At 42.0% G+C, this 24,828-nt stretch overlaps 2 protein-coding genes across 5 annotated transcripts; both read left to right on the top strand.

Annotated features, from left to right (window-relative positions):
- The first annotated feature begins 127 nt into the window (after positions 1-127).
- Positions 128-5,989, top strand: LOC148075582 (eukaryotic translation initiation factor 4 gamma 1-like). Of its 3 annotated transcripts, XM_087795313.1 has the most exons (21): positions 128-351; positions 420-663; positions 885-971; positions 1,148-1,210; positions 1,283-1,609; positions 1,733-1,879; positions 1,985-2,221; positions 2,374-2,478; positions 2,575-2,865; positions 3,042-3,144; positions 3,220-3,262; positions 3,348-3,565; positions 3,641-3,765; positions 4,034-4,206; positions 4,727-4,852; positions 4,924-5,005; positions 5,069-5,167; positions 5,244-5,372; positions 5,454-5,535; positions 5,608-5,748; positions 5,814-5,989. In XM_087795313.1, exons 2-21 carry the CDS (start codon positions 478-480, stop codon positions 5,987-5,989), a joined length of 2,940 nt encoding a protein of 979 aa, XP_087651439.1. In that variant the 5' UTR covers positions 128-351; positions 420-477. The 3 variants fall into 3 exon arrangements, with proteins under 3 accessions (XP_087651439.1, XP_087651441.1, XP_087651440.1); XM_087795314.1 differs by lacking the exon at positions 128-351 and having other exon boundaries at positions 404-663; XM_087795315.1 differs by lacking the exons at positions 5,608-5,748; positions 5,814-5,989 and having other exon boundaries at positions 5,454-5,556.
- A 612-nt stretch (positions 5,990-6,601) lies between these two features.
- map4k1 (mitogen-activated protein kinase kinase kinase kinase 1) lies at positions 6,602-24,561 on the top strand. Of its 2 annotated transcripts, none has more exons than XM_087795317.1 (30): positions 6,602-6,833; positions 12,781-12,838; positions 13,086-13,176; positions 13,247-13,311; positions 13,969-14,024; positions 14,096-14,143; positions 14,332-14,374; positions 14,660-14,732; positions 15,529-15,660; positions 15,739-15,801; positions 15,864-15,945; positions 16,038-16,148; positions 16,267-16,348; positions 17,789-17,841; positions 17,916-18,004; positions 18,706-18,726; positions 18,804-18,858; positions 18,919-19,069; positions 19,136-19,221; positions 19,292-19,406; positions 19,475-19,551; positions 20,871-20,931; positions 21,008-21,110; positions 21,183-21,241; positions 21,332-21,432; positions 21,598-21,775; positions 22,219-22,287; positions 23,398-23,484; positions 23,591-23,717; positions 23,816-24,561. In XM_087795317.1, the coding sequence occupies exons 1-30, from the start codon at positions 6,726-6,728 to the stop codon at positions 23,910-23,912; spliced, it is 2,541 nt and encodes an 846-aa protein (XP_087651443.1). In that variant the 5' UTR covers positions 6,602-6,725; the 3' UTR covers positions 23,913-24,561. The 2 variants fall into 2 exon arrangements, with proteins under 2 accessions (XP_087651443.1, XP_087651442.1); XM_087795316.1 differs by having other exon boundaries at positions 23,813-24,561.
- Positions 24,562-24,828: the final 267 nt, after the last annotated feature.

Below are 24,828 nucleotides of genomic sequence, written 5' to 3'. Positions count from 1 at the left end.
ACACCTTTGTTATATTGTGACATGACCAGATAAAAGCATACGAAGGTGATATAGTTCCTCGGGAGGTCGTGTAAAAGATACAGTAGCTATTAAATCCTTGAACAAAGTCATCACACAAGCAATGTAATAACAACGATATTTATAGTATAATCAACATCACATCGGTTTTAGATACTTTCTTTCCTTTAGTCGATTTCTTTATGTGGTCATCACAACAACTGCATCTTCACCCTCGAGGTCACTGGCTTTTTGTTATTGGCTCCTTGAGAAAAGAAGACATTGGCTACAGGCGACGCAGTTTATCCAGAGGGAAACTTATTCGTTGCCTTTGAAGGAGAGGGTCTTTAAAAGGTCAGAACTCAGTCAGACAGATTGTTGAAGACTGAGCAATCTTTTTATTTTATTTATAACTTTTTTAGGTGCCAGGAGTGTTTGAGCTTCTCATCTCATCTTCTGACAGGCGACAAGAAAGTGAGGATGATGGGGGAGTTTGGAGGAGCTAATGTCGAGCAGTCAGGGAATTTAGGGGACATTGACACAGAAGGTTCCAAGAAGGAGAAGAAGAAATACAAGAGAGAGTTTCTCCTAAATCTACAGTATGTTTCTGCCAGCTTACAAAAGCCCAAATGTCTGGAGGACATCTGTGACATCGTCCTGGACAAGGTAAAAAGACCCCCTGAGCCAACCACTGTGAATGTGGTTCTTGTTACTAAATTATAAAAAATGATGGTTGAAGCTCATGTGGTAAGACATCAACATTATCCAAGTAAAGGAGTCACAGTGTAGAATGTTGTTTGTTCATAGACCCTGTTCGTTGTCCCTTTACAATGCAGCAGGTATCTAAGCCAAGTATCTGTTCTAACCTGAGCTTGAATGTTGTTCAGCCCAATATGAATCCTCTGCATCGGCCCGGTCGTCTCGACTTCGTACCTTCTTACGCCAACGTGTCCAGGCCAGGTGTAGGACGATCGGTGAGTTGGGCTTTCCAAATTTGTCAAATTTTTACATATATTTATTTAACGAAGGCAAATTGGAATTAAAACTTATAGTTTTTTTGTATGAACTGAAAATGTTTTTATGCCTGGGAAAGTCCCACATACAAGTCATTCAGATATTGACAGAATATCCTGTTCTGGACTCCCTCCAGGAAGCTCACTTCTCCCAAATAGACAGGAGGTATGTTCGGATCGAACCTCAGAATATTCTTCAGGTATGACTTCACATGATAAGCTGCTGTTTGCTGACTGATCAATACTGAACCATCGTCTCCTGGTTCCCACAGCAGAGGAAGGTAATCTCTGGGATTCCCCTGGCGGATATAAAACTGAACAAGACTGAAAACGCCTGGAAGCCTTCGATCAAGAAGTCCACCGGCCAGGCAAGGGAGACGGACAAGGAACGTGACACCCAAGACCTGCTTAAGAAGTTCCGCAGTATCCTCAACAAGCTCACCCCGGAGAAGTTCGAGCAGCTGATGAAAAGAGTCACAGACTTGAACATCAACTCTGAGGAGAAGCTCAAGGGCATCATTCACCTCATGTTTGAGAAGGCCATCTCCGAACCAAACTTCTCCGTGGGCTACTCCAGAATGTGCCACCATCTAAGGACGGTATGTTTGACCAATGTGATTTGGTGTTCCTGGTCATGTGATCCTCAAGAAGCTTCTACTAAGAATTATAAAAAAAATGTTGAATAATTATTTTGTTGGTTAATCTACAATGATCTGCATCAGATTGAGGTCCAGAAGGAGAACCAACCTGGACAGTCAGTGAAATTCAGTGCACTGCTGCTGGTTCAGTGCCAGAAGGAGTTTCAGACCGACAAGAATCACAACCAGATGGTTTTAAAGAAGCAGAACGCATTGGAAGAGGCTTCAGGGGTAAAGTATGGACACACTTTAAAAGACAGTTGGATGGAGTTTTTTCCCCCTAGATGTGAGTGTATCTAGTCTAATCCATTACTGTTGTCTAACATTATACGCCAGGAATTGGAGAAGCAGCTCTTAAGTGAAGAGCTGGAGGAGGCCAAAGACAGAGCCAGGAAAAGATCTCTCGGAAACGTGAGATTTATCGGCGAGCTCTTTAACCTCAAAATGCTGAACGAAGTAATCATGCACGACTGCATCATCAAGCTTCTCAAAACACCTGACGACGAGTTCCTTGAATGTCTCTGCAAATTGTTGTCTACCATTGGGAAGAACCTGGACATGGAGAAGGACAAGGTAACAGATTACCAGACATCTGGTTATTCTTGCAATTATTCCGCTGGCACCTGGACCAGGTTTCATGTCATTTCTTCTGTGTTACAATGTATCATTGGAAGACGTTTTTGATTGATTTGTTCAAATTATTATGCATTTGCGATTATCCTCAGACTCACATGGACAAGTACTTCAACCAGATGAAGACTACTGTGAAGGAGAGACGAACTTCAACCAGAATCCGCTTCATGTTGCAAGACGTGCTGGACCTTCGCCATGTAAAGAAATACAATATAATAGGAAAACAATTTCATGAGAGCTGCTTCATTAGAGCTCTTCAGTAAAAGCTCACCAACTTTTCCTCTTGCTACTAGAACCATTGGGTCCCTCGGAGGGGGGATCAAGGGCCGAAGACCCTGGATCAGATACACAGAGAGGCTGAGATGGAGAAGCAGATGGAGCAAGTGAAGGTGCATCAGTCAATGTTCCTCAAAACAGAGATGAGCAGTAGTCCAGAGACAAGGCCAACCAGAGGAGGAACAGGAGTTGGCGGCGGTTGCTTCAGCCACCGTGACAGTTCCTGGCGACAGGATGAGCGATGGAAACCTGTTGCTAACATTAGAAAGCAAGCTAATGACATCCCACACCTGAGCAACGGCACAAAGGTAAGACAGGATAATGATTTTGTATAACAGTTCACAGGCTTTACATCCTTCCGAATAACGGGCCCTTAGGACATTTTTTGTTGAAGCTGAAGCTGTACAAGCTGCCTGTAGTGTTTGTTAGAACAATCAAAGTTTAAGATTGGGTTACCTCCACTTTTGAATTGTTCTCATTTCAGAGACCCCTCCAAGACCTCAGTCATCGTTCGCTTGTCCCAGCAGGCGGTGTAGGACCCAGGATAAACTGGAGTAAAGAGAATACTACCAACGTTGTAGACCCTGGTAGGATTTTGCTGAAACCAATTCTCCAATTGGCACTCAATGTGTCCAACTCTGACTTTCTCCTTTTGTCTTCAGGAATGGACTCTCTGGGTCATCCATTGATCAACAGTATACAGAGGTTTAAATTGGTTTATTCAACGTTAACTCAAAATGGTCAGCTGTGGTCTTTTCTAATTGATCCATACGACTTGTGTCTTCATCAGAACCAGCAATGGTCAGCAGCTTCATGCTTCATGTGAACACCCTGATAACGGCTCTGACCCGCGTTCTGACTGTGAGGGAGAACAAGTGAGGGTCCACAGATACAGCGTCATACGGGAGTTTGAGCACAGGCAGCAGCCCAGGCGGCACAGCAGGTCAACAGACTCGGTTAATGGAGAAGACAGGACTGAGAGTGAACACTGCGGGGAACACATCAAGAGTGAGGAGAACGTTATGACTCTCCAGAAATTAGACGGCAACAGGAGTTCTTATCTTGCCTTATGTTCCGGAACAGATGGACAAGAACATGCAACCTCTCCATCACCCTTTCAGGATAACCCCCTACCCAGGGGCGAACAAGATATGAAGAACAAGTTCACAGGCATTATCCAAGAGTACCTCTCCATCAACGACCTTAAGGTGAGCACATGCGCGACAGCCAACTTCACATCCAGTTTCTTGACGGTTTTCATCACCATTTCGGGCTTCGAACCTTGTTGCTACAGTTACTGCCAGTTCATTTGTTGCGCTCCCCGTACCTCAGGTGTCGTCCACTGCTGCCACCTGCTTTAACCATTTGAGTTAATTTCAATCAATGGTTTTCCAATCCATGAGAGTTTATTAGGTTAAGCAACATTTGTGAGCTTTTCCAAGATTCAAAAATGTTTCCTCTCCACTCTGTCAACAGGAAGCGCTGGCGTGTGTTCAGGAGCTAAACTGCCCTGAGCAGCTGTTTCAGTTTGTAATAACTGGTTTTGACTTCACATTGGAAAAGAGTCCCAAAGCCAGGGAAGACATGGGGCTGCTGCTGCATCACCTTGTGAAGAACCAAACTTTGCAGACTCAGCAGTACTACAAAGGGTCAGTATGATTGACACTGGTGTTTTGTTGTCATGGAAACAGGAAGCTGGATATGTTCCTTAGAGGCTAGAACAATCCCAGAGGTCTGACAGGTGTCTCCAAATGAAACATGACAGACCAGGGTCAATATTGTGGTCATATCCACCACACATAACAAAATATTGGCCCCGAGGGCCAAATCTGACTGATCAAGCCATAATGCCAACCAAAGCTTTGAACACATAGATCCCTTCCAGTGTATCTCCATCTCATGACCTGCAAGGATCACAGTGTTTCAACAGGCCATGTTTTTTCTTGCGAAGATCATCATGATTAATCACAAATTATTATCTAAAGCAGATTAACATTAATTTAATCGAAGTTGGGATGTGTGTAAGTGGTGAAGTTGACTGTAAATCATGTTCACATGAATGTAACGACTGACTGTTGTAATTCTTGTTCAGGTGCAGTTCCACTTCTTTAGGATCACAAGCGATTTGTTGGCCAGAACCTTAACCTGAACTGTCTTTTACATCCACAGGCTTCAACAGATCCTGGAGACGGTGGAGGACCTGGTCATAGACATCCCGCACATCTGGTTGTACCTTGCCGAACTGATCTGCCCCATGCTCCTAAAGGGAGGAATCCCGATGGGGGAGCTCTTCAGGTCAGGCTGTTTCCATAATAGTCCATGTGTTTTGTAGGAGCCAATTGAGCTTATTCGTGTTTGGTTCCCAGGGAGGTTTCAAGACCTTTAATCCCTTCCGGCAAGGCTGAAGTACTGCTAGTTCCGCTCCTGGATCTACTCTGCAGGAAGCTGGTGGGAATCTTTTGGTTTCAAAACTTCATTAAGCATTTTGTGACACTGATGCTCCTCAAACAGGGTGAGGAGTCGGTGAAGACCATGTGGAGGGAGGAAGGACTGCAATGGATGGACTTCCTCCCTAAAGAAGTGTCTATGGACACGTTCCTGAAAGAAAGGGTAAGAAAAAAACTTCAGTTCTACATCTACCACCAACCATCCACTTGATCTACCTAATAATTACTCCTTTGCACAGAATCTGGAGTTCATACTTGATGACTACCCGCCGAAGAAGAAGCAGCTGAGCACCTTAGAGATCTCCTCACAACTGTCCACGCTCATAAAGGAGGATGCTGACAACCAGAGCCTCTCCAGATGGATCCAGGTGTGTCATCGGTTCACTGAGAAGACGATGTGTTGTGGGGGGAGGAGGAGCTGGAGTCAATCATGAGTTGTTTTGATTTAGACGAACGTGGAGGAGGAGCAGATGTCCTCCAACATGTTTGCACGAGTCCTGACGACCTCCGTCTGCCAGTCGGCCATCACCTGTGAGTCCTGAAGCTCCAGCACGCCACCCTCGGGTCGAGTGGTGAAGTTGTCTTTACTTGTGCCAATTTCAGTCAATAACGTCTACAAAGTGAGCGCGAGGCAGATCCACCGGCGGACCAAGCTGCTGCAGAAGTTCTTGAGAGACGAGCAGAAGCAACTGCAGGCTCTCTTTGCTCTTCAGGCTCTAATGGTGAAGCTGAACCATCCAGCATGTGAGTGATGTCACGTGACACCTGTCACCTGACCACACACACCTGTAACTTGGCTTTATGCTCAGATCTTCTCCGGATGTTCTTTGACACTCTCCTGGATGAGGACCTCATCAGAGAGGAGACCTTCTTTAGATGGGAGTCAAGCAAAGACCCGGCTGAGCTGGTGGGCCGGGAGCCGGCGCTTCACTCCGTCTCTGGCTTCTTCACCTGGCTCAGAGATATTGAGGACTTCTTCATCTAACTATTGTGAATAACTTTTTTGTCAAATAAATTAAATTAAAACAAACCTTTCAACAGCATTTTTTGCATTCAAGCTCAGCTGAAGGCTTTAAGGACCTTGTCCTCATCCTGTCCACATCACACTGCCAAACATCACAAATCTTCGAGATACCAAGTCTAAGACCATAGATGTTCCTCATAAATCCGTGGCTTTGTGCGGAACCTCCTCCAGCTGACATAGGGTCGATCTCCAAAGAACTGGAGCTCTAACATTTTCTTAATTCTATTTTCTACGATGTAGGGAAATTCTGAACTGAAAGGTACATGTTAGCGTAGCTTAGTTAGCTTCAGTCATTCTCGGGTGAATCTTACCATCCTTTATCATTTGACATCAAAGATTTTAGATCTTAATTAATCACCCTTTATGTCCATCAAGTAAGATTCTGAAAGTAAAAAAAATAATAATAATGACAAGTTCCATCAAAAACTTAAAAAAAAAAGTTCTGTTTCAAAGACACACAATGGCCACTGGGGGGCCTCGAACCCTCACGGGTTGAACGACTGATGAGAGGAGGAAAGATCAGTCAGAGGGTGATGAACAGAAAGAGGAAGGTGTGTGTGTGTGTGTGTGTGTGTGCGTCAGAAGCTGAATGACAGGTTCGGGTCGGTGCTTTCGAAGTTCCTGGCTCGCGTTGAGGCGGCGGAGAAACATGTTTGTGTGTCCGTGTGTGTGACGACGCCTGAGCTGAGCCTTGACTATGGATTACCCCAACATGTCCTCCCTGGACATCTCCACCAGGAACCCCCAAGAGGACTTTGAGCTGCTGGTGAAGGTGGGAGGAGGAACCTACGGGGACGTGTACAAGGTGAGCCTGGTCACGGTGACATTGAGTCCCTGGTTAAAAAGGAAGTACATCTTCGATCACTGACGTGGTTTATCTAGACTTCTAGAGAATTTGACTGATCTTGTCTTGTTCTGCTCTGTCGATTCACAATTCATCTTATTTTTTTAATCAGAGTCAAGCGCTTTCATTCAAATTAACTGTCCCAAAAGCTCTAATCAGAGTCTCTGTTGAACGACTGAGGAGAATGAAAGATTTGGTTTTTAATGTAAATTGTTGACTGGTCATGATTCTGTCTCCACTCTGATGTGAGGTCACAGGGGCAGAGCTAGTGTTGACCAGATCCACCATAATGATGAGAATACACACACTTAGTGTGATGAAGAAGACACACACTCTCTCGTCACACAACTCTGAAAAAACCTTAACACAAATTTAAAAAAAAAAAACTTGATTGACACTGGTCCAGGTCTGTGAGGCGGATAGTTCCGATGGACGATGAACTATCAAGGTCACTATGGAGGTCACAAGGAGAGGTTTCCAGGGGCCAATCACATCGAACTAAGTTGACTTGTGGAGGCGAACTGTTTTTTAATGCGGCAGGAAATGGTGGGACGAGTCGAAAGTATCAAAGTCTGTCTCTTCATCCTTGGTTCCATTATGCCTCTCCTTCAATTTATGGACATGTGACCATCCTACTGCTGACGCAGTTTGCAGCTGGCGTTTACCAAACCTCGACTCCCTGCCTCCCTGGTGGGTCAGTCTTTCAACTTGTGTGGCTTTTTTTTGTGTGAACCTGATTGTCATCGATGCAAAACAAGTGTGAAGGCAGAAGCTTCCTCTGTGGCCTCCTCCCCCTCTCACACACACACACACATGCAGAACCACACACACTCAAAAACAAGACATTAGATACTTGAACTTTCACGGACACAAACACACACATACGTTCATAGAGAGAGACACACAAAGAACCACACACACACAGAGGCATTCATATTTACACACAAACATGATAGAGTCAAAGCGAGACACGTACACACACACGAACACTCACAGCCACCATAAACACAGACACCAACAAACACACATCCATAGACACACACACACATGCACAGACAAACACACACACATCCATAGGCACACACATGCACAGACAAACAAACACATACCTACATGAACCGACAAACAAACACACATGCACTGAGATACTTTCATGCAAATAAACAAATTCATACACACAACTGCACGCATGGTGACACACACATATACACGAATATACAAACACAACTATATGCATGGTGACACATTCACAGGCACATATGTTTGTCACAATTATTTACTGATCTTTTAAAGTTTTTAAATAGTATGTACTGTATTATTAACTGATTATTGTTTTGTTGTTTAAGTGCTTTGTAACTCTTAAATACACAATAACTACTGCACGCATGGTGACACACACACATGCTCAAATACACAAACACAACTATATGCATGGTGAGACACATTCACACGCACATGCTCACACATACACAAATACACACAAAAAAACAACTGCACACATGATGAAACACACACATATAAACACATACACAAACACAACTGCATACATGGTGAGCCAACCACATGCACATACACACATCTACATACACAACCATATGCATGGTGACGCATGCACACACACACAACTGCACACATAGTGACCCACACAAATGCAGATACACGAATACAAAAAACACAAGTGTATACATGCATGGTGACACACACACACACACACACAGACAACTGCACACATGCAGATAGACAAATACACAAAAAACGTAACATGATGAAACACACATATACATAAACACAACTGCATACATGGTGACCCCCACACATGCACCTACACAAATCAGAAAACACAACCGTATGCATGGTGACAAATGCACACACACACATACACAACTGCACACATGGTGACCCACACACATGCACCTACACAAATTTGAAAACTCAACCGTATGCATGGTGACAAATGCACACACACACACATACCCAACTGTACACATAGTGACCCACACACATGCAGATACACAAATACACCAACACAACTGTATGCATGGTAAAACACAAACACTTGCACCAATACACACACTAACAAAACTGCACACATCGCAACAAACACACAAATACACAAAGGCATGCATGGTGACACACACATACACGAACACACAAACACAACTTTAAGCACATGCTACACAAATACTCGTTCAAATCAGTTTAACACAACAATAAACGTAACTTCTCTAAACCAACTTCAGGTTTTCAACAACCTGTGTGTCGCTGTGACTCGTGGTTCCCTCTTAAATACCTCGGGCAACATTTCTTTCTCTCTTAGATGCACGACAGTCAGAGCCGCACACAGACAGGTTCAACCTGTCGCTCCACAGCGAGAACAGGAAGTGGCTGAAGTGTTTTCTGGGTCGTTGGTACCAGATCACAGCACCGGCTTAACATCTGCCGACGAAGGAGAAGAAACCAGTTTAGACTGATTTACAGTCGCTGACAGAAGCAGGAAATTGATTTGTTTTGATAGATAAACTAGAAAGTGTTCAGGAAAACAAAATGGCTGCCACATCACGTGATCAATCACACGATCAGTTGATGATCAATGATTAAGTCAGATTTATTTGTAAAATCTAAAAGACCTCCTGGTCCGACCTTAGAGACAATTTAAAAGGAAGGTCAAGCAAATGGAGGTAGATTTGTTCCGCTGTTTTAAAAAAATTGTTGATTGAAAATTAATAATAATTTAAATTGACAAAATAACTAATTAAAGAAAAATGGCTTAAATCAAAAGAATATTTTCAATTAAAAATAAAAGTGAACTTTTTTTAGTTTAAACTTTCTTTAACTGAAGTAGACATTTATGTCTTAATTATTTAATTCCATTGTATTGAAAACAGTCTATTTTTTTATTGAATTGATAAACATTTAGATTTTGATCAGTTGATCAAGTCAAAAAATGTAAGAAGTTTTTTTAATTTAATTGAAAAACGTTTTGAATTTTTTTTATAATTAAGTAAAAAAAGTTAAGACGTTTTTTTTATTGAAGTAAAAACTTTATGATTTTTTTATTGAATCAAAAACAGTGGCGTTATTTTTAATATATGACTATAGATCAAGTGATAAGGAATCTGTATCGAAAAGAGACAGATCGGCGGACAAAGAAGATGCAGAATGAACAAAAGGAAGAAGAAAATGACAAAGAATGAAAACATTGTGAAGATAAAGAAGAAAGAGAAGGAAAAAAAGAAGATTTGATGACAGGACATTCATAGGAAGACGGAAAAAAACAAAAGCAAAACAACACAAAACCGTCAGACGTGAAGACAACCGATGTCCTTATGGTTTTGATTCCGCACGTACTTGATGATCCACCTCAGGCGTGTGACCTCACACAGACGTGGTCTTCAGACCACAGATGATGTCACTGGTGGAGCCTCTGAGGTAAAGCTTTCTTCTCTCACCCTGCATTCTGTCGGGTCGTGACCTCCAAAAAAAATCTCACGGGGATCTCGTCAGTGGAACTTTTGCTGCGTGATGTTTGCACAGAGGTGGACCACTTCCTCTGCTCGTGGTGGGGCTCTGAGTCGACTGAGGTCATAGGTCACCTGGAAAATGTCCAGAATAGGGTTTGATTGGCATTTATCTCAGACCCTTACTTCACATAGAAATCTGACCTCTACGCTTCCCACTGTTTCTTAACCCTTGAATGACTGAAAAACAAATGTTGACCTCCACCACTGCATACGTATTTACGGAAGCCAGGGAGGTCGTTCACCTTGACCCAGAGACAACAAAAGGGATACCACAAGCACATTTGTTTTCAGTCACTGGGTCACTTTGCCCCTTAGATAATACAAGGGTTTAAGGGATAGTTCTGATTATGTCAACTAAGGGTGGAGATTATTTTCACAGTAATCTGTTCCTTTTTAGAGTTATAGACAAAAAATGTTTGTTCATTTTAATGTAGCGACTGGAGCTCAGTTGTTTTCGTCTTCATCTCTGTCCAAAAAGACACTTAAAAACATCCAAATACCTTCATACTGCTCGTCTGTGACGTCCATCTTGTATTGAAGCCTGGACATTAGGAATTTTTCAGACAAAAATTAAACAAGCCTATAATTTAAGCTTGTTTTTAGCTGAAGCTAAAAGACTAACATGCTACACAAACGGTAAAACACTTCACGTAAATACAGCAAGAGCTTACAGTGTTTATTGTCTATAGACAGAAAAAATCCTCTTGTCGAATTATAATAACAAAACAAGCAGTATGGAGGTATTTGGATGTTTTTAAGTGTCTTTTTGGACTAAGATGAAGACGAAGACAACTGAGCTCCAGTCGCTACATTAAAATGAACAAACATTTTTGTCTATAACTCTAAAAAGGAACAGATTACTCTGAAAATAATCCCAACCTTTAGTCGAAATGAGTAGAAATTCAAGTTTAGTGTGAACTCATCACTATAAGCTCTTGTGGGCCACATTAAATGACTCGGTGGGACAGACTGTAATTTGGGTGATTCTAAATGAACCGAAGAAAAATGATCAATAAATCTTCGTTTATTTTTCATTTCTTTCGACAAACGCTGCACATTCCCGCTCGTAGCGTCGTACACTCATCCCGCTCTGCACTCAGTAGATATTTAAGACCCGAACAGTGACCCGGGTCAACGAGCCGAGGTCCGGATCTTCTGCAGAACTGCGAGTCATCACTTTGACTCGAGCAGATGAAGGGAGTGACTGAGAACTAACAGTCAAATCAACTGTGATGAGTCGAGTTTCCTCTTGAAGCCTGACTGCGGCTGCACCTGTGTGTGTGTGTGTGTGTGTGTGTGTGTGTGTGTGTGTGTGTGTGTGTGTGTGTGTGTGTGTGTGTGTGTGTGTAGAAGTGAGTTCCTGAGATCCAGGAAGCTGTGACAGTTAGAAACACGACCAGAGATTTGAGCGAAGGAAGGAATCGAACCATGAAGACGAGTGAACGTCAGATCAGTTCTGGTGGGTTCTGGTCCTCCAGATGAAGACCTGTACAGGAGAACTGGGCAGCGGTGAAGATATCACAGACATGAGCCAAAAATACATCAGTCAGACCTCAAGATGAACCGGTTGGAACGGAAGTTCAATAAGTTCCACCGGACCACCAACCATTTCCACACACACAAAAACACATGATGTTGTTTCTTCTGCGTGGAACAAATGAAACTCCAGTTATTCTGCTGATCAATCTGAATAAAGTTGAGTGAAATTGAAGATTGTTGTAACAAATTTCATCTACGTTTTTTTTTTGTCAAATCATGATCTTTTTCGACCTCAAGTTTTTCTGCTGCTCCACCCCGCCTGCACTCTCTTCTTCAACACCTCTGAAGAGGTCGTGATGTGAAACTCAAATGTATGGGGCGAACAAAATGTCAAATGATTGACACTTAAACTTTAATTTTCGGATTTACATTTTGGAATAAAATCTGTTTTTAAGTGATTTTTTTTTTTTTAACTTCTCCATTAACTTCACCTCTCCTTAACGTACCGAAAAACTATTTTGTCAATATACAACTATATACAACAATATACAACAGCTGTTGCGCTCCAATGTTTTCATTTGCGACAAACTTTTCGAGAGTGTGCGCACGAGAAGTGGAGTGAGAACGTGGTGTCACAGATATGAATGTATTTTTGGACAGAGAAACATGTAAAAAAAAACACTTTTGGTTCTGCTTATTACTAGTTACTACCAGTCGGGACCAGTGCCATCATGGTGTGGTGTATTGACATCCATCCCTTGTCATTAGGTCAGAATTAAAGTATAAAAATGGATCATGTTTGATTATGGGCTTTGAGTTCTGACACCTTTGGATGTTTGACCCAAAATACTCAAGGAGGAATGAATTTCTTGTGTATGAACTTGTCTGTGGTTCTGTTTTTTTTTTAGGCCCGGAACAAGCAGAGTGGAGAACTGGCCGCCATCAAGATAATCAAAATGGAACCAGGTGAGATTTACCTGTTCAGTTCATCCTGCGTGTGGACAGGAAGATAGAAGAGTGGAGTTGGACCATACGACCCTATAATGTGGTTCTACCAGAACCTAAATAGTAGTCAAACCTCTTCAACATCCTGTAAAAACAGCGTCTGATATCGCCCTCTGGTGGCCAGAATATGAATTAACTTTAACTCACCCTGACTAAACAAGTCAGTTTGTGGAATTGTGGAACGGAATTAAATCTTCTGGTTCCCCAGAGGACGACTTCTCCATCATCCAGCAAGAGATCGTCATCGTGAGGAGCTGCATGCACCCCAACATCGTGGCGTACTACGGCAGTTACATACGGTCGGTTTCTTCCTCCGTCACTCTTCTCGCACACGTCCTTCTTCTCTGAGCTCCATGTCTCCATCTGTAGGACTCACAAGCTGTGGATCTGCATGGAGTTCTGTGGCGGAGGTTCACTTCAGGACATCTATACAGGCGAGTCTTGCGGTTTGAAACGGATTGACTAGAGAATGAAGCTGCGAGGACATGAAACACAGGCCCAGTGTGGCCCTTTGACTGTATTGATGAGGCCCTCGGTATGTAATATATATATATATGTATATTTAAAAAAATTAATTAAAAATAAAAACACTATTATTGGGCCACAAACATCCGTATTGTTGAGTACTGCATAAACTTTGAGGGGTCTCACAACCCCCCGTCTTGGAACAAGTTCTAAAACTAACTTGTTAAAGTTTCCTCCTTGTATGACTTTTTTAATGAATCATTTTTATTCAGTTACTAGATATATTTTTGAAGGAACATATTTTGAAATAAAGTGAAATAACAAGACTTGATATAGAAATAATATTTCTACATGAGACCATTGCTAAGAACTGATGATATTTAGACATCAGATTAAAGGAAAATACAAACAGCTAAGGGCAACAAATGAAGCTAGACTTGTCCTTCCATGTAAAATGTTACGCTTGTAGTGTTTTCCTGCTAAGACTTTGAGGAAGTTTTGTCGTTGCCTGCAACACTTCTACAGAGGTCCACTGGATGTAACACGACTGGTTAGATCTCTGAGGCAGAAACACGATATGACCACAAACTGTATGATGATAGTGTGTGTGTTCGAACCCCCTGCAGTGACCGGCCCGCTGACCGAGACCCAGATCGCTTACATCTGTCGAGAGATGCTGCAGGTCACGACCTTTTCTTAGTCGGCATATACAGGCGGATGTTCTTAAACTCCGGTGTTTGTTTGTGTCACCAGGGTGTGGATTATCTGCACGCGCAGAAGAAGATGCACCGAGACATCAAGGTGACTTTTTACTTTGTTGCTTTCAATGAAAGCGTGAGGAGGAGAAACACAGTGAAATATGCTTATCTCAACTTCTACATACTGTGATCATTTCACAAGCTTTGTGTGTGTGTGTGTGTGTGTGTGTGTGTGTGTGTGTGTGTGTGTGTGTGTGTGTGTGTGTGTGTGTGTGTGTGTGTGTGTCTCAGGGCGCCAACATCCTCCTCAATGACCACGGAGAGGTGAAGTTAGGTAGGTGGAGAAATTTCCTTCTGTGTGTTTCTAATCACATTTTCGTGAATTGTTCATAGTCATGAAGGGATTAAATGGATACATTTCGATGGTGTTCAGAAATACCATCTGGATTTACGAATCAATTTAAGTTTCTCACTCTCTTTGTTCTCTAAGTGAGTTCTGAAAGTTATATTTTAAATCAAATTATATCAGATTAAGTACTACTGCGACCACTGAGTGCTTTTCTAGTTTAGTTATTTTGTCCAAGAAGTTCTAAACTTTTTGTTTGTTGTTTTTTATAAGCTGATTTCGGGATCTCGGCTCAGATCACAGCCACGCTGGCCCGCAGGATGTCCTTCATCGGAACACCATACTGGTGAGTGTTCAAAGCCATATTGGTTGCAGGTTCAGGTCCCACCCTAGTGGTCAAGGTAGTATAAGTAGGAGAATTAAAAAATGGAGAAAGTTGTTGAAGTTTTAGCAGTGACATCTTTTATAGTTTAATTTATTTTTCAATAAAGTTGCAGTAAAATTTGTTGGTATAAGCAGTTGTAAGTAGATATAGAAGTAGAATGTAGAAGAATTGGTAAATGTAGTAGAAATCGTAAAATAATTAGCAGTACAGTGGTCCCTTGTTTATCACAGGGGTTAAGTAGTGAAAATACTATCCGTTATAAAAAATCTGCAGAGAAGTATTACATTTTTCATATATTTAAATTAACAACATTTATTTGAACTTGCGAACTCTACATCGGATATGAAATGCCATGTCTCTCAACAAACCTTGCAGTAACAGTGACCCGAACAGATCACATAATTCTTTGCCGCCCAGCCGAGCGAGTAATCACAGATGTCGATCACTTTGACAGCACAATACACAATTGAAGAGACAAATGACTTTTCACTGAATAGAGCAGTGTTTTTGAAGGCATCATGGGAGTTCACTGTCTTGTTCGCACCATATCGGTTGATGTGGTAACCAGTGCCCCCCCCACTAAGTTATCTGGTTATGAAGACGTTTATCTGCTGTTCAAATAAAACCAACAACTGTCAGTTGTAGTAGTAGTGGGGAAAAGGTAATTGTAGAAATGAGGAAGAAGTAAATGTATTACCAGTAGTAGAAGTTCTCCAGTCTAAACGCATCTTCCTGTCTGTCCGTCTTCCCACCACAGGATGGCGCCAGAGGTGGCTGCGGTGGAGATCAAGGGCGGGTACAATGAGCTCTGTGATATCTGGTCCGTGGGCATCACTACCATCGAGCTGGCGGAGGTGCAGCCGCCCTTGTTTGACGTCCACCCGCTGAGGTAAGAGACCAGGATCTGGTCCAGGGACCCAGTCCGAGTGAGCACACATCTCACCGACCACCTGTTGTTCTACTGCAGGGTTCTGTTCCTCATGTCCAAGAACAGCTACCAGCCCCCCAAACTAAAGGACCGGTCCAAATGGTAAACACGACCCTGTAGCTCCCCTGAGGGCTCACCTTGACGTCTGTTGTCTCCTGCTGCAGGTCCTCAACCTTCTACTCCTTCGTGAAGGCCATGTTGGTGAAGAACCCTAAGAGGAGACCTGGCGCCCACAAAATGCTCTCAGTGAGTAATGTTCAGTCCACCTAGACATGGTCTTGGTTTTTCTGAAATCCAAACAAATTCAAACGTGTACTTATTAACCGTCTTCCCTGCAGCACTCGTTCGTCACCCAGCCGGGTCTGACCCGGGCACTGACCCTGGAACTGCTGGAGAAAAGTCGGCATCCTGAGAAACCCTGCCTGGTGAGCGAAGACGACGACCAGGAGGTGAGGTTTGAATCTGTTGGGGGGTCTTTTTACGTCCCTCAAGTCAGACCTTTATGACGGACCCAACAGTTATGACACAATGTTACAACTTCAACACATGTGTTGTTGTTCCCTGTAGGTGGCAGAGCTCAGATCCCTGAAGAGGATCCTGTCGATGAGCAAACACACCCAGGCGGAGAGGACCAACTCTGACGCCAGCTGTAAGGAAACTCATCTTCTCGCTTGATCTTGTCAGGAAAACGTCAGGAAACTCAGTCGCTAGCTAGTTTCAGATTAGTTCAACTTGTCAGTGCAGGATACGGGTCAGCCTACAGTATATGCTCTGGCTGTGAGCAGGAAACAGTGCCAAACCAATGAATTGATCTGAGTTTTTAATTTAAAAAACTTTATTGAAAAACGCTGCAGAAAAATAAACATCTTTGACTTAAAACATAGTTACTTACGACACTTAAACGTAATTTGTTTTGAATAAATTGATTAATCAGCTTTATCAACATTCATATATATTTTTTTAATTTCCATTCATTGAGAAGTAATGCAGTTTAAGCTTAATGTGAATTATTTTCTAAAAGCACAAATATATGACGTCAAATGTCTACAGTTACTCTGTATTTTATTTGGATTTGCTGTTGTTCAATTGTGTGAATATAACAAATCATTGCATTTAACTGACACTTACAATCTAATAGTAATACATTGTAATATAATCTGATAAATTAACAGGAAAATCACATTTTTAATATTTTATCAACTTTAAAAACATAGTAAGATTTTAGTTTTTTGATCCTTTCCGGTAGTAATCCAGACATAGCCAGTTAGCATCTATTAGCTAACACACTTGTGCTCCAGAGTTCTAGTTTCTAACATGATAAAACACATTATTTAAACAAATTAATTTATAGTAATTACACCATTTAGAGATCATTTAGTTACCTACATGTTAAGCTGAATAATTTAAACAACCTAGTTGATGATTTAGTGTAGTTTTAAAGAGTTAGCTGCTTACTGTCGGTTAGCAATCTTGCTATAGCTAGCTACAAATGAACATCAAAATTTGACCTACCTCATCATTAGCTGAGAATGTGATGAATTTTAGCTAGTTAGCGTGTAAGTGGATAAGCTAACAAGTCTTTTTTCCCACGCAGGGTTCTAGTTTTTAACATAATGAATCACATTATTTTTTACTAATCTATAGAATTTACACATTGTAGCAGCTAAGATGCTATAATGTACAAGTTAGGCTGAATCATTTTAATAAGCTAGCTCTTTATTCAATGTATTTTAGCGAGTCAGCCGCCAAGACCATTAGCTAGAAAATTCTTTGTGCTGGAGAATTTTAGACACTTTACTTCAAGTGTCATCTTAATCTGTCGTAATTAATCAAATAAGAAGTGAATATGTAGTTTTAAATCAAGCTAGTGGCACCAATGTAAATGTTTTCGTGTTAATATGGTCTTATTTAACATGATGAATAAAATCATTTTTTATGATTTAAATGTAAATTACGAACCCAATATATGTGTAACTGGACATTGAAATCATTTTAAATGCTCCAAATTACTAAAAGTTTTTCTTGAGTCATTTAGATCTAAGACTAAATATATGTTAAAAACCGTACAAAGTAAGTTCTTGTCGTGCAGGTGATCAGATCTACACGCAGAGGCCCGTCAGGAGACTGTCACCGGAACACACAGTGAGTCCCACAAACACACGTTTGATATCGGATCAAAGTTTTCTGTCTTCTTTACGAGTCCGTTCTTCTTCCAGCTCAGACCGTCGCCGAGCATCCGCAACGATCGCGATGATACTGACAGGTGTCAGGACAGCGACTCTGACGACTACGACGACATTGACGTGTAAGAATTCAGAACAGATCATCTTGAACTTCTGAGTTTAATTGACCTTGTAGGAAAATGTTGTCGGAACATGATCTGGAGCTTGTAATCCATGCGTTTGTGTCTTCTCGCCTGGACTACTGCAACACTTTATTTTCATGTCTTAATAAGAAGGAGCTATCTCGCCTGCAGTTACTACAAAACTCTGCAGCAAGAATTCTAACCCGCTCTAGTAGAAGAACTCACATTTCTCCGATCCTTAAAACTCTTCACTGGCTGCCAGTTTCTTTCAGGGTCAGCTTTAAAATTCTGGTTCTTACTTTCAGATCTATTCATGGTCAGGCTCCTCCTTACATCAGTGATCTGATCCAGCCTTACACCCCAGCTCGGGCTCTGAGGTCTGTGGATCAGAATCTACTTATGGTTCCTGAACACACTTCTGGACCAGAGGAGAGAAATCCTTCCAGGCTGTTGCTCCTAAGCTTTCGAACGATCTTCCTCTCCCTCTGTGTTTGATGATCTACTGACTCCTTCAAGAAACATCTTAAGATGTTTTTATTTGTTCAGGCTTTTCCTTAATTTTCTGGAACTCCTGTGTTGTTATCAGTTTTATCTTGATCTTTAAAGTATATACTTTATTGTTAATTGTTTTGATTGTTTAAGCGCTTTGTGACCCTGGTATACAAATAAAAATTACTTACTTACTTACTTGTCTTCCTCAGCCCCACGTTGCAGGGTCAAAGGTGAGTTGAATCACATGACCACCACATCCACACGCACGTTTCTTCATAATCAGTTTATTATTGATCTTCACCTGCAGCGTCTCCTTTTATCCTCCACCCGCCGAAGAAGTTCCTCCTCCTCTCCCACCAAAGGTGAGTATCTCAGTCTTCTGGGGGAGGGCCCATTAAAAGTCGATGCGTTTGTCCCCGCAGCCCAAAGGTAGAACTCGCTCCTGGGAAAGTGTGGCGTACGATGATGAGCCTTTGAGGAGCGTCTCCCTGCACGCGCCGTCCCCCCTGATCAGAACCTCCAGTGGGACTCATGTTAATCCCGTGGCAAAGCCCAGACCCGCTCGGCATTCAGGTGAGACCATCAAGAAAGAAGACCTGAAGGTTTACTAGATTATAATATCCGAGCGTGTGTTTGCAGGACACTGGTTAGAACCGGAGTCTGGAGAGCAGCGTCCCCCCAAGCTCCCACCGAAATCCACTCACAGACGGCGCCCCATCTCTCTGGTAAGGGTGCATACAAAGCGGGGCGACCCTCCTCGAGTCAGTCTGATCGTCATCGTTCTCTTGAGTTCAGGAGTCGCCCGACAGTTCCGTCACGAAGAAACCTCTGGTCTACTTCAAGAAGATCTTCAACGGCTGCCCGCTGAAGATAAACAGCTCCACCACTTGGGACAACCCAGCCAGCAAAGGTTGGGTGAGATGTTTTTTCTCAGCTGGACATTGTTGGTTTTAACGCTTCCCCTCTTCGTTCCTCAAGACAAACATCTGATCCTGGCGGCGGAAGAAGGGATCTACACCCTCAACCTGAACAGCAACGAGGCCACGATGGAGCTGGTGAGAACTGGATGAAGAGATGGGCTCCTCAGAGGAGATGAATTAGAAGCTGGAGTTTGGATGGTGGAGACTCTGTGGAGACTCTTTAAGGAAATGTGATATAGGGTCCAACGGATAGTAGTCTGTGGGTACAGTTGTTTCACTTTAAGATTTAAATACAAACGTGTTCAGATTCATTCTGACAGTGTGGCTGTAAAGCAAAAGTTAACTTAAAGTATATCAGTGCCATTTGAATTTAATGTTTTTTATATTGAAAGGTTGCTTTTATTTATTTTTAATCATTTGAATATTTTCAAAAATGATTAACTTGTTTTTTTTTCACATAGAGATTGATATTCTAATTTAAAAAAAATAATATTTGTCATTTGTAGCCTTTTAAATTCAGCATTAAAATGAATGGTATAACAGCGACATCTAGCGATACCAAAAGAGCTACTGCGTGTTATATGATTGTCTGAATGTTCAATCAAGTAGCTTGGTTGTCTTTTAGTATTGTCTACCTTTCAATATTGAAATCATTGAGTTAAATTTTTTTTTTTTATATATCCTTTATTTATCCAGGTTAGTCTCATTAAAAAGACTGTTGCACTTCCGTAGTTAACCCACTTCCTGATTTTGTTTTGCTGCAAATAACTGGAACATAGCTAGCTCTTTATTAACGGTATTTTAGTGAGTCAGCCGCCAAGACCATTAGCTAGAAAACTCTTTGTGCTGGAGAATTTTAGACACTTTACTTCAAGTTTCATCTTAATCCGTTGTAATAAATCAAATTAGAAGTGAATATGTTGTTTTAAATCAAGCTAGCGGCACCAATGTATGTTATTGTTTTAGTGTTTTGTGAGTTTACCCACTTCCTGATTTTATTTTGCTGCAAATACTGTAACTGTAACATAAAAGGTAATATGTTGATTTATTGGGGTCATTCTGCTTCTCCAATTCGCCATTTTTACTTTCCACTTGCAGGGTTGACCTACTTTTATAAACATAAGTTAGTAGACAGTAGGAAGTCAGTTTGTTGCCACAAACCAACGACCACTCGTATTGAGCGGCGAAACAAACGTCGCCGAACTGCGTCTGATGTGACCTTTTGTCTTTTTTAAACTTTTGTTTGAGGTTTATTTTGATGTAAGCAACAACATGTGAGGACAAACTCTCACAACCAATAAAATATTATAAGATGTTTTTTTGGACCATCGGTGTTTGATGATGAAGTAGGACAGGATCTGACTCATATGGAGATAACAAAAAAAAAGAATCGATTGCTTCTGATACTTTGGGTGTGACTGCTGGTCCTGAGTGTCACTGCGACTCTCTTCCAGTTGTACCCGGGCCGCTGCAGCTGGGTCTACAGCAGCAACAACGTGCTCATGTCCGTGTCCGGTGAGAGCTCTTTTTTTTTTTAACCTCATCATAAACTCCTCTGCGTCCTTGAACCCTGTGTTCGGTTTTTGGTCAGGCAAGTCCTCGCAGCTGCACGCTCACGCTCTGAAGGAATTGTACGAACAAGCGCGAAGAGACCAGCGGATGGTCGGCCTGCCGACGCACAGGCTGTTGCCACGGTGACTCTCCTGACTCATTTGTTGTACTGTGTCGACGGAGCGAAATTATTGACTTTTTTCTTTCATTCTCAGGAAGAATCCAGTGACTCACAAGATTCCAGACACCAAAGGCTGCAAGACCTGCTCCGTAGGTGAGACTTGGAGATTCCCCTCGACTCGACCTAACAGTCTCAGCTCTTCATCGTCATATTGTGAATGTGTCCAACAAATGTGTCCCACAGCCGACAGTCAGCAGGGTTGTGTCTTCCTGTGTTGTGCACTGGAGCTCAGCGTGGTTCTGCTGCAGTGGTACGAGCCCATGCACAAGTTCATGTTCATCAAGGTACACAATCATCTTGTCTCAGTGGTGATCTGCACTTCCTGTTTCCACCTGATATCATCCATGATGTTAATGGAATGAAACAATAGAGACAGTTTTGTCTCTTTGTTTTGTTTTGAGTTTGTTACAAGAGGCGCTCCACCTGTGTTGTTCCTTCATCACCTGCAGGCCTTTGACTTCCCGCTGCCGAACCCTCTGAGGGTCTTCAAGATGGTCGTGGACCCGCAGCAGGAGTACCCGCTGGTCTGTATCCGGGCCTCGGAGGGATCCAGCCCACACACGGCGGTGGATGTGGAATACATCAACCTGAACTCCAACACGTCCTGGTTCACCCTCTCGGGATCAGGTGAACACAGATGATACATTATTTATTTAGATACTGCTACTATTTTTACACGCTTACGTTGTCATGATGTTACTGAAAAAAAGCACCTCGACAATAGACGACTTTATGCTCAAATACTATTAAAGCTAATGACTTCCACTCATGCTGTTACTAGTGTGGCTACAACTACAATTAGTACATTAACTTTTATAGTATGACTAGCAGTTGAACTGGTACCAAAACTCCAAAATGTTCATCATCTACTGCTGCAAATACTATTAGTCAGCTAGGTTGTTCATCTTGACTCAGAGACAACACAAGGGATACCACAGACACATTTGCTTTCAGGCCACCGGGTCAACTTGACCCTGAGATAACGCAAGGGTTAAGAAAGCATGAATATTCAACTGTTCTTGCCGTCTCTGTGAAGCTCAAGTGAGACTTTTTTGTTTGTGGTCCGACAGAGAAACAGTGTTCCGATGTGGTCCAAGTCAACCAGTTGGACAGCACGTCACTCCTTGTCCTCCTAGAACGTAAGTGATGTCTAATGACGATTTGTTGGAACAGTTGGACTATGATGTCACAAATTGACCTGTGCGGTGTCTCAAATCGCATACTTGCGTACTCAAAGTTAGCATTTTTAATGTGTAAGTGCGTCTCAATTCTTAGTATGCGAAATTAAGTGCACCATGCACACTAAATTGTCACTAAAACGCCCACAAAACTGAGTATGGTTCGATGGACACTATCTACCCTAAACGGCCGCCATCTTAGTGACGTTTTAAACAGAAGTCATATATAAATGCATATATATATTCATATACTTACAGGTGCATTTTCAGCAGCAGTAGGAGGATGACACGTCTTCGGTGCTGATACCAGCTTAAATATCTCACGAATATTTCGATTCTCATATTTTTTCTTTATTTCTTCTTCCAAAGTTGCAAAACGAGCTGCCAGCAGGTGGCGATAGCGTTCCAACAGCTGGTTGAAACCATCGTTAAATAGTAGTAAAAGAAGAAGCTGTCGCGTCATTTCCTGTTAGTGTGTAGCAGCAGAGTTTGATTTGAGACATACTATCTGTTGAGAATTTGCGTACTAGTTAGTATGTACACTATCCTGATGCATACTAACTTCTAGCATACTAAGAGAAGTATGCGATTTGAGACACAGATCTGGAAAAGTGCTCCCTGATGTCATAACCTGCTGTTCGCCCCGTGTCCTCCGGATTAAATGTGACGACCTAAAGGGTCCTTGGCAGCGAGTCTGGTTCTGCTCAAGGCTTCTGCCTTATAAAAGGAAGTTTTTCCTCGCCAACGCCACACTGTGCCTTACTCATTATTAACTTACTTATACTGTAAAGTGCTCACCCTGCTGTTTTCAATGTAGCTATACTTCGAGTGTCAGGCAGAAACATAAAGAACTAAAGAAACATATTTTTCACACATTTTGTCATCCGGTCTGGTCTTCTGAGAGTTCCTGACCTGAGGCGTGGGAATATCCACACATTTTTGCGACTGACTTTCTACCCAATCACTCCAAAAACTCGACCTTCAGATGAACCTAAAATGTATCTTAGATCCTTTTTTAAAATACATTTCAAGATGTAAATATGTGTACTTCTGTTTTCCTTTCTTTCACAGGATCAGTACATATAGTCGGCCTAGAGGGGGAAACGAAGAACAACAGATCCAACGAGCTCACCTTCTCTCACGAGGTGGAATCCGTAGGTGAGGGAAATTTGTAAAAGCTATCGAGCTTGTTTGCTAACTGGTTGACGACAATATAGTTAAATAAACAGCAGGTAATTGAAGCTGTATTCGTTCACCATTACAGTATATGTCGAGGACACCTTGTTAGGAGTGTGGCGTCACGGCTGGCTGAGGAAAAGAGAGGGTTCTTCTGAGCCCCTGGAGGAGTCCACAGACTACAAAAAGATCCACAGGCTGGTCCAGTCCGACAGGTAGGAACATTGTTTTTAAAAAGAACAAGATGCAGAGTTTGACCATACGATGAAAAGTGTGGCTGATAAAAGTCTCGGATCATTTACCTCCTTAGCAGAGTCGTTGTCATGGAGACCAGGCGGACCGGCGACCACGCCGGGTTCTCCAACCTTTACATGCTGGAGATCGCTGAAAACTACGTCATGCTTCCCTGACGCTCTGACAAGTCTGGGGGAAAAAAAGCATCTTCAGCGACTTCCACCTCCATTTTGAAGAACTAACTTTCTAGGAGAGCCCTGAGCCAAATGCTGTCTTAGGTTGGTGGACCAGATGTTGGATCAGATCAGGAGACACTGTGAAGGATGAAGGACCTGCCGCGCTGGTAACAGCCCATTACTGACCATCAATACAATCTGTGATTCCCAAAACTAAGGAGTGTACTTGAACACGAAGTCAATGCGATTTCAAACTTGTATTAAAATATTTTATAAACAAAAAAAAATGTTTGATCTAAAAAACCAAGGACAATGAAGAGGTCCATGATCACAGTGTAGAGCTGCTCTTAGACAGAAACAGAGTTTGAGGATAATTGTATACACTGAAAACATCACAGCATTTAGATTCTTATCTTTTATTTTCTACAAATGTATTATAGTATCAATGTTGTCATTTTAAAGTGCAACTAATGTGAAAAACAAACTCTCCTCCAAGACGTGGTAAAAGTCCCTCATCATGATGTTTTGAACTGATTACTCTGTAAAGCTCTCCCCCGTTTAAAATCTCGGCGAACGAGAGGTTACGAGAGCGGAGTCCATAATGACGTAATAATAATGGCTTTGCTCCTCCTCCAGCCAGCTTTAATCATGCCCGCTTTGTTTATACAACGAGTTCCTTGGAGGTGAAGACTTTCTGTATTGACGCAAGTGGTGACAAACCTTGATGCTTGTCCAATCACAGCGGAGTGGGCGTGGTTATGGTAAACAAGATTTTGAATTAAGAATTTTCAGTGGGCGGGGTTTAAGATCATTTTCTAATGTAAATATTTCAATAAAGAGAGGTTTTTTTGTACAAATGGAAACATACAGATGATACAATAAAGTAAGTAAGTAAGTAATTAAGTAATTTTTATTT

The sequence above is a fragment of the Callionymus lyra genome, chromosome 7 (genome assembly GCF_982586985.1).
Source record: "Callionymus lyra chromosome 7, fCalLyr1.hap1.1, whole genome shotgun sequence".
In the NCBI taxonomy this organism is placed as follows: Eukaryota; Metazoa; Chordata; class Actinopteri; order Syngnathiformes; family Callionymidae; genus Callionymus; species Callionymus lyra.
Note: the sequence above shows the minus strand (reverse complement) of the source record. Positions and strands in the feature narration are given on the sequence as shown.